The 12,926-nt window shown below is 37.1% G+C and overlaps 1 protein-coding gene across 1 annotated transcript; it reads right to left on the bottom strand.

Annotated features, from left to right (window-relative positions):
* Positions 1-180: 180 nt before the first annotated feature.
* Positions 181-7,434, bottom strand: LOC107300228 (serpin B6; the record flags this gene model as incomplete). The annotated part of the gene is made up of 5 exons (XM_015829566.1): positions 7,232-7,434; positions 5,422-5,599; positions 1,571-1,708; positions 953-1,070; positions 181-323 (listed from the first exon to the last, which is right to left on the bottom strand). Coding segments are annotated over exons 1-5 (729 nt in total), but the record flags the coding sequence as incomplete, so codon positions are not given.
* Between the last annotated feature and the right edge of the window lie 5,492 nt (positions 7,435-12,926).

Genomic DNA, 12,926 nt, shown 5'->3' with positions numbered 1-12,926 from the left:
AAGATGACTGATCTTCATGATTCATCTATTTCCATGAAGATCAATAAAAATGTAAGAATTAACCAATTTCTTTGCTACAGGAATGTTTCAAATTAATCCCACACTTGCTTCACATATATGCAAAATAATGCAATTTAAAATACTCAGAATGCCTCTTTTACCTGGTTAATAAATAAATACCTTGTTAATCTGGAATGGCCTTTCCTCTGTGTGATCTTTGTTGAACTGATTTGCCCAGTTTCCCTTGAAATAGATAGCATTCACCAAAACCAGTTTTGTAAGTGAATGAATTATTCCTGGGGCAAGCAGATTCTGAATTTTACCTTTTGAGAGTGTAAAAAAAAACTGCTTTAATTGATAGATACTTTTATAGGCATAATGTTGCACAAAAGTCTTAGGAATCCACTTGTAAGATTTATTGTTCCTCTCTCTCTCTCTCTCTCTCTCTCTCTCTCTCTCTCTCTCTCTCTCTCTCTCTCTCGGTCATGTTTGTAGGTAAGCCAAAATAAAAACATTTTTATTTAATTATTAGATTCTTATCTTGATTCTCCTTCAGGAGCTCAAGATGGTCACCAGAAAGCTTCTCTGACTGAGGATGAAATGCAGCTTTTGCTTCCTCAGGGCCAGTTCAACATCCATCCATCCATCTTCTCTCCCTTAACATTTATATAGTCGCCCATCTTATGTCATTATTTAGTAAGGTTACCACACATAAACAAGTTAAACAACAGGCAAGTTAAATAATTGAAATATGCTCAGATGTGTCCATCAATAGAATCAAGCCTCTATTCTTGGCTAGAATTTCATCACAGGTTTGATGGACACTTATGTAGCAAATAAAGGTTAATAAATATGGTGGGTCTGCCTGCCTTGTCTGTCTCTCTCACATGCATGGACAATATTGCATGTCTTTCTTAATGCAACTACTAATTAACTCTATTATCATTCTCACCTGCGGTTTTTTCTTCTACCCAGGCATTTATATGTCTTCTTGAATCTTCTGCAGCTTGCTTAAAGTTAAGTTTCTCCAGACCTGCATGGTAGAATTTCTCAGTGGATTCTAGAAATGACTTAAGAAACAATGACATCTCAGTAATGGAAGCAACACAAAAGAGCAAGAACTGATTTTGTTCCATGCTTCTGTGAATTAACAATCTGGAAACATTATTTATTACACTGAATACACCTTAGAAACCGCCAGTGCCATTGGATAGCTAATACAGCTTAGAAAAAATATATCAGATAGTAGGAACCATTATGGAATTATCCCAAGATAACTTAGTTTATTCAAGAATATATCTGGCAATTATGGGTCACATAGTTCTATTCATGACTTTTATTTGAAAGTTCTATATTTAGAATGCTACAATCTTACTGGGTGTTCCTGTAACATTCCCAGTAAAAGCAGCTAGACTTTTTATTTCCCCCTTCAGTTAACTCAGTTGGCCAAAGTAAAGCTATAGGAGTTTTTAAGAGCCAAACTGCAATTCCAGTGATATAGGCAAACATTGGAACAAACAAAGTATTTATGGTTGTTTCTAGCCAGTTCTCCAATATGCATGTTACTTACTGCAAGAAAATCATATGATGTTTCTCCAAAGAGCCGGTTGGCTAGACTGAGGCTATAATTGGCACCTGGTTTGTTGATTTCAGAAATGAGTTTCTCAAATCTTTGGTGAACCTCTCCATCTTTGGATACAGATAGCACCTATAAGATGATATATGGACAATCAAATTATGTTCAAAATCAATTCAAAATGTAATACAACAAAGGCAAAACCTTGCACATTACAAATGATCTCTATATATTTTGGAGCTCAATTTTTTGAAGGATTACCTGCAGATGTGTAACTTTTAAAGTTGAAAGCCAAGCAGATGTATAGGTAATGAGAGCCAAGCAGAGTTGGACGTAGTTAGTATTTGGGTAGTGTTTGAACCCCAAACACTTCAGCCTACTTACAGAGTAGGCTGGTTTTTTTTTTTAAAAAAAATCCTTCCTTAAAGGCAACCGATTCCCTACTGTAGCCAAGGAAAGCATAGGTGTCCATAAAGTCCCTAAAAGTTGTCTTGACTTTACTGTACACGTTTGGATTTTTCCATGTTTGAAAATCCTAGTCAATTTTTTAAAAATATTTTATTGGTTTTTTACAATAACAATCTCCAGTGCCTGGTGTACAGTGTATTGTCTTGGTTTATATATTTGAAAAAAAGACAATAATAATTAATTCAGTCAATAATGATTAATTTTGATAATTCCATAATTAGTATATTAATTAATAATATATTTCTTTGATCTTTCCTTCTCCCAATTGTATTCTTTTTCTTCAACCTTAAACAGATATAATTCTTAATATTTTCAATGTATAAATTATTAAATATAAACATCTTTTCATGTTTGTACAGATAAGGATAACATCTATGTATAACAATTTTTTTCAGCTTATATTATTCTTATAGACACCATCTCATTAGTTCACCATGCATTCTATTTTCGTAGTTTTTATTTAAGCTTAATTTCCCCTTTATATTCAATCCATTCTTATCAATCATGATTTTCTCAACATTAGTCATCTAAATATCCAAATTTTTCCATTTAAGTACACCATCCCAATATTTTCATATTTCATACGTTATAAAAATACTGTATTTCTTACCTATCTTATAGCAGCTACATATAACATCCTTTCTGAACAGCTTATATTTCACTTATATTTATAAAAATTACATCATCCCAATATTTTTACATTTCATATATTGTAAAACATACTATACTACTTAAATCTCTTATCCCTCTTCTTGTAGGGTCCCTTTATGTTCAAAGTTCTCTATTCTTTTAACCATATTCAAACAAGTGTTTGCTCATGTAATACTCCATCTGGAAGGGCGAGTCGAATCTTTTGAATCTGTCTCTAGCCTTCTTCTTTTGCTGAGTAGCTTTCCAAGTTGATATATTTTGCTAACCCTCAGTTTCTGCATTTTTGTAAGTTTTGTTGGGAGTAAAGAAGATAGAATAGGTAAAATATATACTTTCTGTCTCCCAAACTCTGATGATTCACCTGGAAATTCTATAGTCCATTCCATTTTTGTTGTTATGTCAAAGTCTTATAGATTTTTTTTGTATTTGTATTAAATTGTTTGTAGCTTTGTTGATTTGATCATGTTCTATTACCTATTATCATGTGTTCTATTATCTGATTTGTTTGTTCATTCACTTTGTTTGTTCAGTCATTTTCTGGGTGTTTTTTTTACTGTAGCTTTAAATTAGATGTGCTTATTTATGTCATCAAAGTTGTTTCTGATTTCCTTGTGGTTTAAATCTATTGTCATTTGTACCTGTCGTAACATTACGTACATTTCCTCCTGGAAAGTATTTGTCTTGCCTTGAAATATTGCTTCTGGAGGTCTTTGATGTTCCAGGCTAGATCTTTCAGGGGTAAATATTGAGTGTGGTGTCCTGTCATTTTTTGATAAGTGTACAATGTCCATGTTGTCTCCCCCCTTCAAATAGTCTTTCATCAATATTTTAGTCTCTGAATTAGTTATCCAACCTATCAGTCTCAGAGTTGCACAACCCAATCTCATATAGCTCTTATCTTTATATATGCTTTTTGTAGTTCAATATATTTCCAATTATTAAGGCCTCAGTGAAAGCAGTATTTTGTAACAGTTTTTTTTTATTCAGGGGTCAATTATCAATCTGTCAAAGTTGCAATTCAGTATGTTTAGCCACCTTAAGTCCTTCCTGCAAATTTTCCTCTAAAAGATTAGCCAAGAGCCGAAGTTTTTCTTTTTTTGTAAACAATTCTTAAGTTTAGACAACAGTCTAATTATTTTTCTTTCAGACACTTTTTAATCTTATGGCTGGCCCAGCCCTTTCTTTGTTCCCAGCTGTCTTCTTGAAGATTATTAAAATTCAAGGGAACAGATTATTCTTTGTTTCTAGGCACCTTGCCAATTTCTGAGTCATTTATTGTTAATGTTCTGTGCTCTGATTCTCCACTAGGTGTCAGTAGTTGTTATTTTCCAGTTTTTTTCAGACAGATAGTTATTATTGTTATATTTCTTTTATAATTTCATTGAAACCCTTTAAGGTATAGTCTTAATAGTTTTTTTAGTTTCTAGATTTATCCAAACTGTAGTATTTAAAATTTAATTTCAATATATTTCTTTCTCCCTTAGTATTAATTCGTGGCTTCCGTCTATGAGGGAGTGGGGGTGTAGTCCCCTCCCTTCACTTTTAGAGGTTTTCTTGCTTTGGGGGTCTTTCCCAAGAATTCAGTTAAAAGGTAGAAGAAAGAAGATTGATACTCTCACAGTTCCAAGCATGCTGTTCACCGATGTTCTGGTTTGTGCTCTTGGACTTCAGCTGCAAGTAGCTTGGGCTAGACACTGATGTACAGCTAGCCTTTCTCCTGTCAGGTCAGAGGGCTTCCCCCAGATCGAATGGAATGACCGCCATTGTTTCGTGATTCACAGGGCGCCCCTCCTTCTCGGTCACCTCTTTGGAGCAACTTCAGACCCATTTAGGGTCCCCCTGGCAGGGCAAAACTGGCCTTGGGAAGCGGAGCTCCGCTATCCTGTGGTCATGCACTTTGGCACAAAACTGGAAGTCCCCAAAAGTCCTAGTCATTGATCTCCTTTGAAAATAAATTTGACTGACAAGCAAGAGAGATGGAGAATTTTCAGAAATGTCCTTCCCTTGGAAAAGAAGGTTTCTAAATCACAAAGAGCCAACTCCTTGGGTAATGGAATAGCGGCCTTGAAAAACACCAAAGGAACAGCCAATGCGTGCCTCCTAGGAGTTAAACAATTAAGGATGTTGGATGGACCGATGACCAGGTCCAGGAGCCGTGCGCAAAACCAGCCAGTATTATAAAAAGGGGACTCCCATTGACCTAGTCTTATGCTCTGATGATGTTGGTAGTGCTGACCAACGAAAGCTCAGCATTTTATTAAACGATTTTTAGTTTGATATTATCCTGGTGTTCGCATTTATTTATTTTTTACTGCATGGCTTTACCCAGGATTCACTACATGTTGTTTAACTTCAGGCAGGTTTTTTTTCCTATTGACACCCCCCCCCCTCCGGTTGACTCCCAAGGCACATAAGAGAATTGGGAGCAGAGAATCCCGATAACAATGGCATCTCTTGTGCTTGTTGCATTTTTCAAAAGCTAATTAGACACTTGGCAATTGCACGAATAGCAACATCTTAGGAGTGTAGCCAGGTTGAGTCAATAGGTGTGCTTGGAACTTTTTAGACCAGATGATAGATTAGCCACTCAAAGTTGCATGATTGCAAAATGGGCATCACATAAACTTAATAAATAAATAAAATGTTCTCATAATAGCTAGCAAAGGTTGGGGACCGGCTCCCAGACAGTCCCTTTTTCCCTTTTAATAAAATGTATCTTGATATACCTTTAACATCTGAGCTTCTGTGTTACCTCTGGAACCCAATGAGACCATTAGCAGCGCAGAAGACATACTCAATGGAGAAAAAAACAAGTTCTTGGTAGAATCATTTGGACTAAGCTTCTTGAAGAGGTTGAGGGCAAAGGTGGTGTTTGCTGCAGAAAGGCTGTCCATGTTTCCTAGCCTAGAGAACAAATATAGTACAATAAACCATAGATTAACTCCTAGATAATGAGTTGACCAAAACATCCCGCCCATGTAACTATTTTTTACTCTACTTGAACAATTATTCTACTTGCTTTAAGTAATATAATTTACAGAACCTAACGGGCAAAAAATAAGGGAACTATGAACCCCACTTCCAGATTCACATGTAATTCCAAAAATAAGAACATCTGCTTTGGTGATGATTGTGAAAAGGGGGACACTGCTATACAGTCATGCTCATTTTCTATAGAAGCAGCTCTCATTTCCATGTGAAGAAGGAGAGGCAGAAGAGTCAGGAAAAGTCAGGTGGACGCCAAGTCTAATACAGTAACTAAAGCTACTGAATAAAGATAATTACAGATTCCTAAAGACAAAAGTTGAAGGCGTGCAGAGGAATATGATTTGCTTATTCCCCCATGAAAGTGGTCTTTGTTTAAGCCCCCACTGCAAAAAAGGTAGGCCCAGAACAAAAATGTGATCTGAATTGAGATGAAACTGCAATTAAATTAAAATTAATTAAAAACTATTCATACTAATATTAAATAATTTATGAATAAAGACTAATGACACTACTTAATAATATTCCCCTTCTTTCACATAGACAATCTTACTGTGTAGTGTTTTATTTTTCATTAACTGCCTACTCAGTCTTCGGAATGCATCAGTATTGCCTAAGGAACCATATTAGACTACATATATTAGGTACTGTGAATACTAATTTAAAAAATAAAATTAGAAGAAAATAGAGAAGTAGACATTTTTCTAGTCAGACAGTGCAACTCCTGCCTGTGAACTCAGATGAATCCCTGTTTCATAGCCACCCTACTACAAATAGGCTGACTCAAGTATTAAGCAAAGAGATATATGTGGTAAAAAGAAGAAACAAACAGAAAGAGGATTAAAAGGAATTCAGTAAAGAAAAGATACATGTGTCTTTTAAGTAATAGATTCTAGAAAAGTGCATAATCTCACTCTAACCTAATGAATGATTTAGGAGAATCTGAAATTATAGATGCTATTTATGACTCTGAGTTGGTTTATAAATACTACCAAAAATAAGACTTTAATTTTGCCTCCCACTCTGGCTTCCACTGAATTTGTATTATTTTTCTGTTGTTCAAGATAATTTCTGTGTCTCTCTGCAAACAGTGTAGTTAAGAAATCTTTGGAAAAACTGAAAGCTACCTTCCACATTAGAAAAGAACAAGAACACCAATCCAAGCAATAGGAAGGAAACATCCTGCCAGCTTGTATCAGTCAGAGTGGGAAAGTAGTAACTTGATTAAGTTTTTCATCCGGCCAGCTTTTTGGAGGGAGCACTTCCCCCAGTCAATGCAATGATACAGCTTCACAGAAAACAGCAGTCCTGTCAGGACACTGGGATGGAGAATCCCAACCAGGCAGCACATCATTTTATAGCTAGGTGTTTTCAGGGTGCCAAAGGCACCAGTCAGCTCTATCACCAGAACATCTAAGTCTTTATACAACAAGGTCCCAACCAAGGGAGCCACAGAAAACTGTCCATCAGACCAAAGGCGGGGCTTTGTCAATCTCACCTGTGGCACCTGCAGGAAATAGAACAGGACAGAGAAACATATGATGGTTGTACCTGGAAAAGGTAGAGTTCTGGGCTTCTAGGGCAGTTACTGGAGACGTCTGACTGGGCAGAAACGCTGACAAAGCTGCAATAAATGCCAGAAGAAGCAAAACTTTCATTTTAGCTTCCTGACACGCCACCCCTCCAAAGGTAACGGAGATCATTGGCTAGAGAAGAAGGAAGGGATTACAAGGGCAGGAAAGTAATCCGGATGTGTTCGTGACTATTTCTTTAAACTTCCTGGGAGTAGCCCTTTAAACAGTCACAGTCTCCTTGGTGCACTAGAAACAGATATACACTATTGCAACATAATTTCTGTTGTCAACGCTGCAAACATTGGATGTTTTTTGCTTTGACAAATATAGAGAGACGGCCTTTTCCTTTCCTTTGCTTTGCTCTTAGAATTAGAAGATGCTGGGGGGGGGAGGAAGAAAGTTTCCCCCAGTTGTTTTTAATAAGATAAGAAATGGCGCGTTATGGAAGGGAAGCTTTGCCCTTCAAACTGATTGGAGAACGTAATTATGACTGCTACGTGGAGGAGGGAATTTGCCAGATACTATGTGCCGAAGGGAGGGGAATTCAGATCTTGGCATCCCTCCATGCTGTGCCGACATTTTGTTGCACAAATAAAGACTTTTTAGGATAAACAATGCCTGGAAGTTCTTTGAAGTGTTTCATTAGTCGGAACCATGACACTAGCTATCTTAATAAACCTATGCTACAGTTTGTGGGAAGAACACCAGCTACCCATCTTAATTTTAATGCATAAAATATTAAATTAAATTAAATTATTAAAAATAGTGCTACACTATCCAAAGACTGTTAGTAAAGGTAGCCTAGCAGATTTTGACTAATTTTGAAAAGTTAAGTAGGAGGAATCCTGGATGGAGACCACTGGGAAATTGCAGGGCTAGGCTGAGATAAGAGAAAAACATCCCAGAAGAAGGTGGGATTGAAGCATTTGTACATTATGTCAAGGAAACTACATGGATCTGCCCCAAAGGTGCTTTTTCACTGTCTGCAAGGAGTATAAATCCTTCCATTCCCCACTATCCAGTCAGAGCCTAAGAAGCTTCTTGGATGAGAAGTAAAACATCTTCAAAGAAAAACAAGAAAGTCCAGTTGCCTCTTCAAAAAAGCACCTTTGGGATAACCTGGATGACTGAAAATCTCCATAAATGTTTACATGGATCTGCTTATCCAGAAGTTATACTCTGCTAGGATATTTTTATTATTATTATTATTATTATTATTATTATTATTATTATTATTATTATTATTATTATTATTATTATTATTATTATTATTCCATCTATTTATTTTTTATAAATAACTCAAAGTACCAAATGTACCTTATGCTTCTTCCTCCTCCAGTTTCCTGCATAACATGTAGAGGCTCAGAACATGGGTCTCAGTGCATTGAAGAATCTAAACTAGAGGTCTGAAGGCCCAATGAGAGGGCTGTGGAGAATCAGTCAGTAAATAACTTCTTTCTCCTCCTAAATCATACATTTAAACTTAATATATTTTTCTAAAAGAAATCCCAAAGTACTTATGGAAAACAAAGTAAGTGCTATTGCAGCAGTTCCCATAGCCTGTTGGAATGAAAGCCCAAAGCAATTTAGATATTTCCATGTGGATAAATGATGGCTATGTGCAAAGATTATTTCAAGATCGATTGCACCATTCACTCTTTAGGCTGAATCAGCAGTTGCCACACCCAGAAGAATTTCACTAGACCTCATCTGTTAAATGAGCCCACTGTTTGCCCAAATATTTTGGTGGAAACTAATGTAAGAGACAACTGACCATCAAGTTGAGTGATGCAAAAGCCGAGTCAAAAATCAAATACTTATATGCAGAAGGTTGTTCACTGGATATGGGTGTACTGAAATCAATTAGATCAGCATTCAAAAGATGGAATTCTTCCTGAAACCAGAGTGTGACATCAGTTCAGTAATGCAAACAATTTCTTTCTGTGATTCCCAGCCCTGATTCTTCATGTAGCTGATATTTTTCCTGGGTGTTGTAATTCCATTTCTAAACAATTGAGCAGACTGAGGAGTGAGGAGAAGCGACAGGTAAATTCTGCCTGTCATTCCATAGTGATCAGATGCAGACACTTAGACTGCACACATACAGATACAGGAAGGAAACTGAGAACATATAGGTCTGTATCTAAGCCCCGTTCAAAGCATCTCTTGTCTCCTTGGTCCCCATCCTTCTAAATTTTGATTAGGAAGTTAGAAGGGGCCTACTACTCAGATTTGCAACACCCCAAATTCCCTTATAACCCCCTTTTGCATTTTAGAATTACTTCCCCAATAATCCTGGAAGTTAGTCTTCCAAATGTATTTAAAATGAAATAATATAGCTTATGGAAAACATTTTATTAATAAATGAAAATGTGGTTTTCCCCCCCATAGGAATGACCCTTTAAACATTCACAGTCTTCCTTGGTGCTCTATAAACAGAAATACACTATTGTAACATAATTTCTAGCTATCTTAATAAAGCAGAATTCAGAACTGAAAACGTTTCTGGGATGAGAAGTGAAACATGGATGAGAAGCAAGAACAAAATCCAGCTGCCTTTTGAAAAAGCACCTTTGGGACAACCATGACCTGGATGGCTGAGAATCTCCATAGACATTTTCTTAGTATGATTGTAGGAGATGAGCAGGCTGAGCTGGAGGGTGCAGTTGAATACATAATCAGTTTAGAGTCATTATACAGCCTCAAGGGACCCAAGTCCATCCCGCCTTGAATTCCATTTATCCTTATCTAGCGCCAATTTAGCTTGGACTGTTAGTTGCACAGATTCTTGTGTAAAATGGCAAGAATAAACTCGTAGTGCTTTGAATTCAACTCCTGTTCCTGATTATTTGTCCCTGGCAGTGATCTTATTAATGCTCATCTTCAGATTCGTGGTCTTTATATTATGATGAGTTTACAAGTAATGAAAGTCAATATCCTTGATGGTTTAAACGAGTTCTCTTATCAGTCTCTACATAGCTTTCTTTGTTCCTTCAAGAATTAGAAACATTAATCAAAGAAACTCCTAGTGACTGAAAACATTAATCAAAATGGCCCCCCTCTGCTATTGCCATCACGCACTAATTTTTCAGGTTCAGCATAGCTGAAAATAATTCTAGAATAAAATCATTTATCATTAGTGATTGAAAGTGACCACTTTAATGAAGCAATTGCCAGGGCTAACTTGGTCTTCCTGTGATTAAAAAATGACTGATACATTGTCAAGAATAAGGAACAATCCTGTGAGAAATAGGACAAAACAGGAAATACTAATACTAATACTAATAATAATAAAGTTGGAAGGGACCTTGGAGGTCATCTAGTCCAACCCTCTGCTCAGGCAGGAAACCCTATACCATTTCAGACAAATGGCTGTCCAGTCTCTTCTTAAAAACTTCCAGTGTTGGAGCATTCACCGCTTCTGGAGGCAGGTTGTTCCACTGGTTAATTGTTATAACTGTCAGGAAGTTTCTCCTTAATTCTAGGTTGTTTCTCTCCTTGATTAGTTTCCATCCATTGCTTCTTCTCCTGCCTTCAGGCGCTTTGGAGAATAGCTTGACTCCCTCTTCTTTGTGGCAGCCCTTAAGATATTGGAACACTGCTATCATGTCCCCCTCGTCCTTCTCTTCGTTAAACTAGACATACTCAATTCCAGCAACTGTTCCTTATATGTTTTAACCTCCAGTCCCTTAATCATCTTTGTTGCTCTTCTCTGTACTCTTTCTAGAGTCTCAACATCTTTTTTACATCATGGTGACCAAAACTGGATGCAGTATTCCAAGTGTGGCCTTACCATGGCATTGTAAAGTGATACTAAATATCAAACATAAATGCCAGCTCACTGCAAGAAGCAAACTCATGTGGAGCACAGCTGCAGCTATAACTGAATACCTTGGATGCAAAATCAACAAAGAAAAAAAAGCCAAACAATGCATCGCCAAAATAGTAGAGCAGATTGATTAATTAATCAGTTAATTAAATTTATATGCCACCCATCTCATGATGCAAAGCAACTCTTCAAGGTAACTTTCAGGCTGGATCTAAGATCAGCATGCTAAGATCATGTGCAGGATGGTCTCGCAATAGTTTTTTCTCTATATGTAAAAAATGTATATATTATTGTTAGCATTCTTCCCCAAATCCCTGCTATTCTAAAGCTTCAGATCACATCACACCTAGGCCATGTCGGATTTTTATGTGTGACTACCATTCTGTTTTCATTAAAAGTGCTTGTTGACAATTTCCTCTACAATGACACAACGTCTGCTGGTAATGGGAAATGGGTTTTGTTATTGTTGTTGTATGTTTTGATGTTGCAAAAGTTCTCTTTTCCTAACTGTTTTGAATTGCTTTTTAGATATGTAAGTTCAAGTTTCAAAACTTGAACTTAGTTCACATTTACTTCAGGTTCAGGGAGATACAATTAAAGCTTATGATGCAAAATTAATTCCACTCCTTCATAAGATAAATCTGAAAACCGGATGCTTTATTAATCCTTTGTCTAGCATACTGCAACTTTATATTCTAAGAGTTAGCATTCAATAAACCTAAAGAGAGGAAGACAGGCGAGGTACTCCCTACCCCAATCTTTGCAGAACCTACATGTGGTCCTTGACTTACAATGACAATTTAGCCCAAACTTTCTGTTGCAAAACAAAACATTTTGTTAAGTGAATTTGGCCCATTTGACCACCTTTCTTGCCACAGTTGTTAAGTGAATAACTGCAGTTGTTAAGTTAGTAACATGGTTGTTAAGTGAATCTGGCTTCCCCATTGACTTTGCTTGTCAGAAGGTCTCAAAAAAGTGATCACATGATCCCAGGACACTGCAACCTTCAGTTGCCAAGCATCTGATCACATGACCATGGAGATGCTGCAACAGTCGTAAGTGTGAAAAAATGTCATTTTTTTCAGTGTCATTGTAACTTTGAATGGTCACTAAATGAACTGTCTTAAGTCAAGCACTACCTGCATTTAGTCGACAGGTTGCAAGCTGTTGTTTGTGCTTTAGTGGCTATGAAAAATTATCGTATTTTTCCATGTATAAGACGCTATTTTTTCCTGCAAACACCTTGTTAAAAAATCAGGTGTGTCTTATACAAGTGCAGCGTTTTATACACGAAAAAATAATGGTAACCTCCACAGCCCAAGGCATGTCTGTGTGGGTTCTTTAGATGCCACTTCCATGCCACCTGGTGCAGGAGGATATCGCTGGCCTGAGATGCCTCCTGGATGGGGAGAAAGCCGGCCCGAGATGCCGCCTGGTGCTGGAGGATCGCGCTGCCCCAAGGATGCCACTGGTTCCACTGAAGCTGCCTTCTATGACCCGTTTTTCACCGGCACAGCTCAGCCCTGGAAAGCCGCCTCAGTACAGTGATTGACGGCCGAGGGGATGGGCAGGACTAAGCCCGCAGAGCACCATTTGATTGGAGGAAGTCGCCTCCCTTGTATGATGGCATGGCCACTTGTTTTACTGCCACTAAAGATGTGGTCTGTTTTCGTTGTTTTGATTACCAATAAAATAGAAAATATGCGCAGAACTAAAGATGTGGTTTGTTTAATATTTAAAATGTTGATTTCTGAATTTTTGTTTAGAAAATTGAGGGCCATCTTATACAAGGGTGCGTCTTATAGACGGAAAAATATGGTAATTATTTTTGGAAGGTCGGATT

This window comes from Protobothrops mucrosquamatus, unplaced genomic scaffold, assembly GCF_001527695.2.
Source record: "Protobothrops mucrosquamatus isolate PMUCROS unplaced genomic scaffold, P.Mucros_1.0 scaffold6415, whole genome shotgun sequence".
Lineage (NCBI taxonomy): Eukaryota > Metazoa > Chordata > Lepidosauria > Squamata > Viperidae > Protobothrops > Protobothrops mucrosquamatus.
The sequence above is the reverse complement of the archived record's forward strand: the minus strand, read 5'-3'. Positions and strand labels throughout refer to the sequence as shown.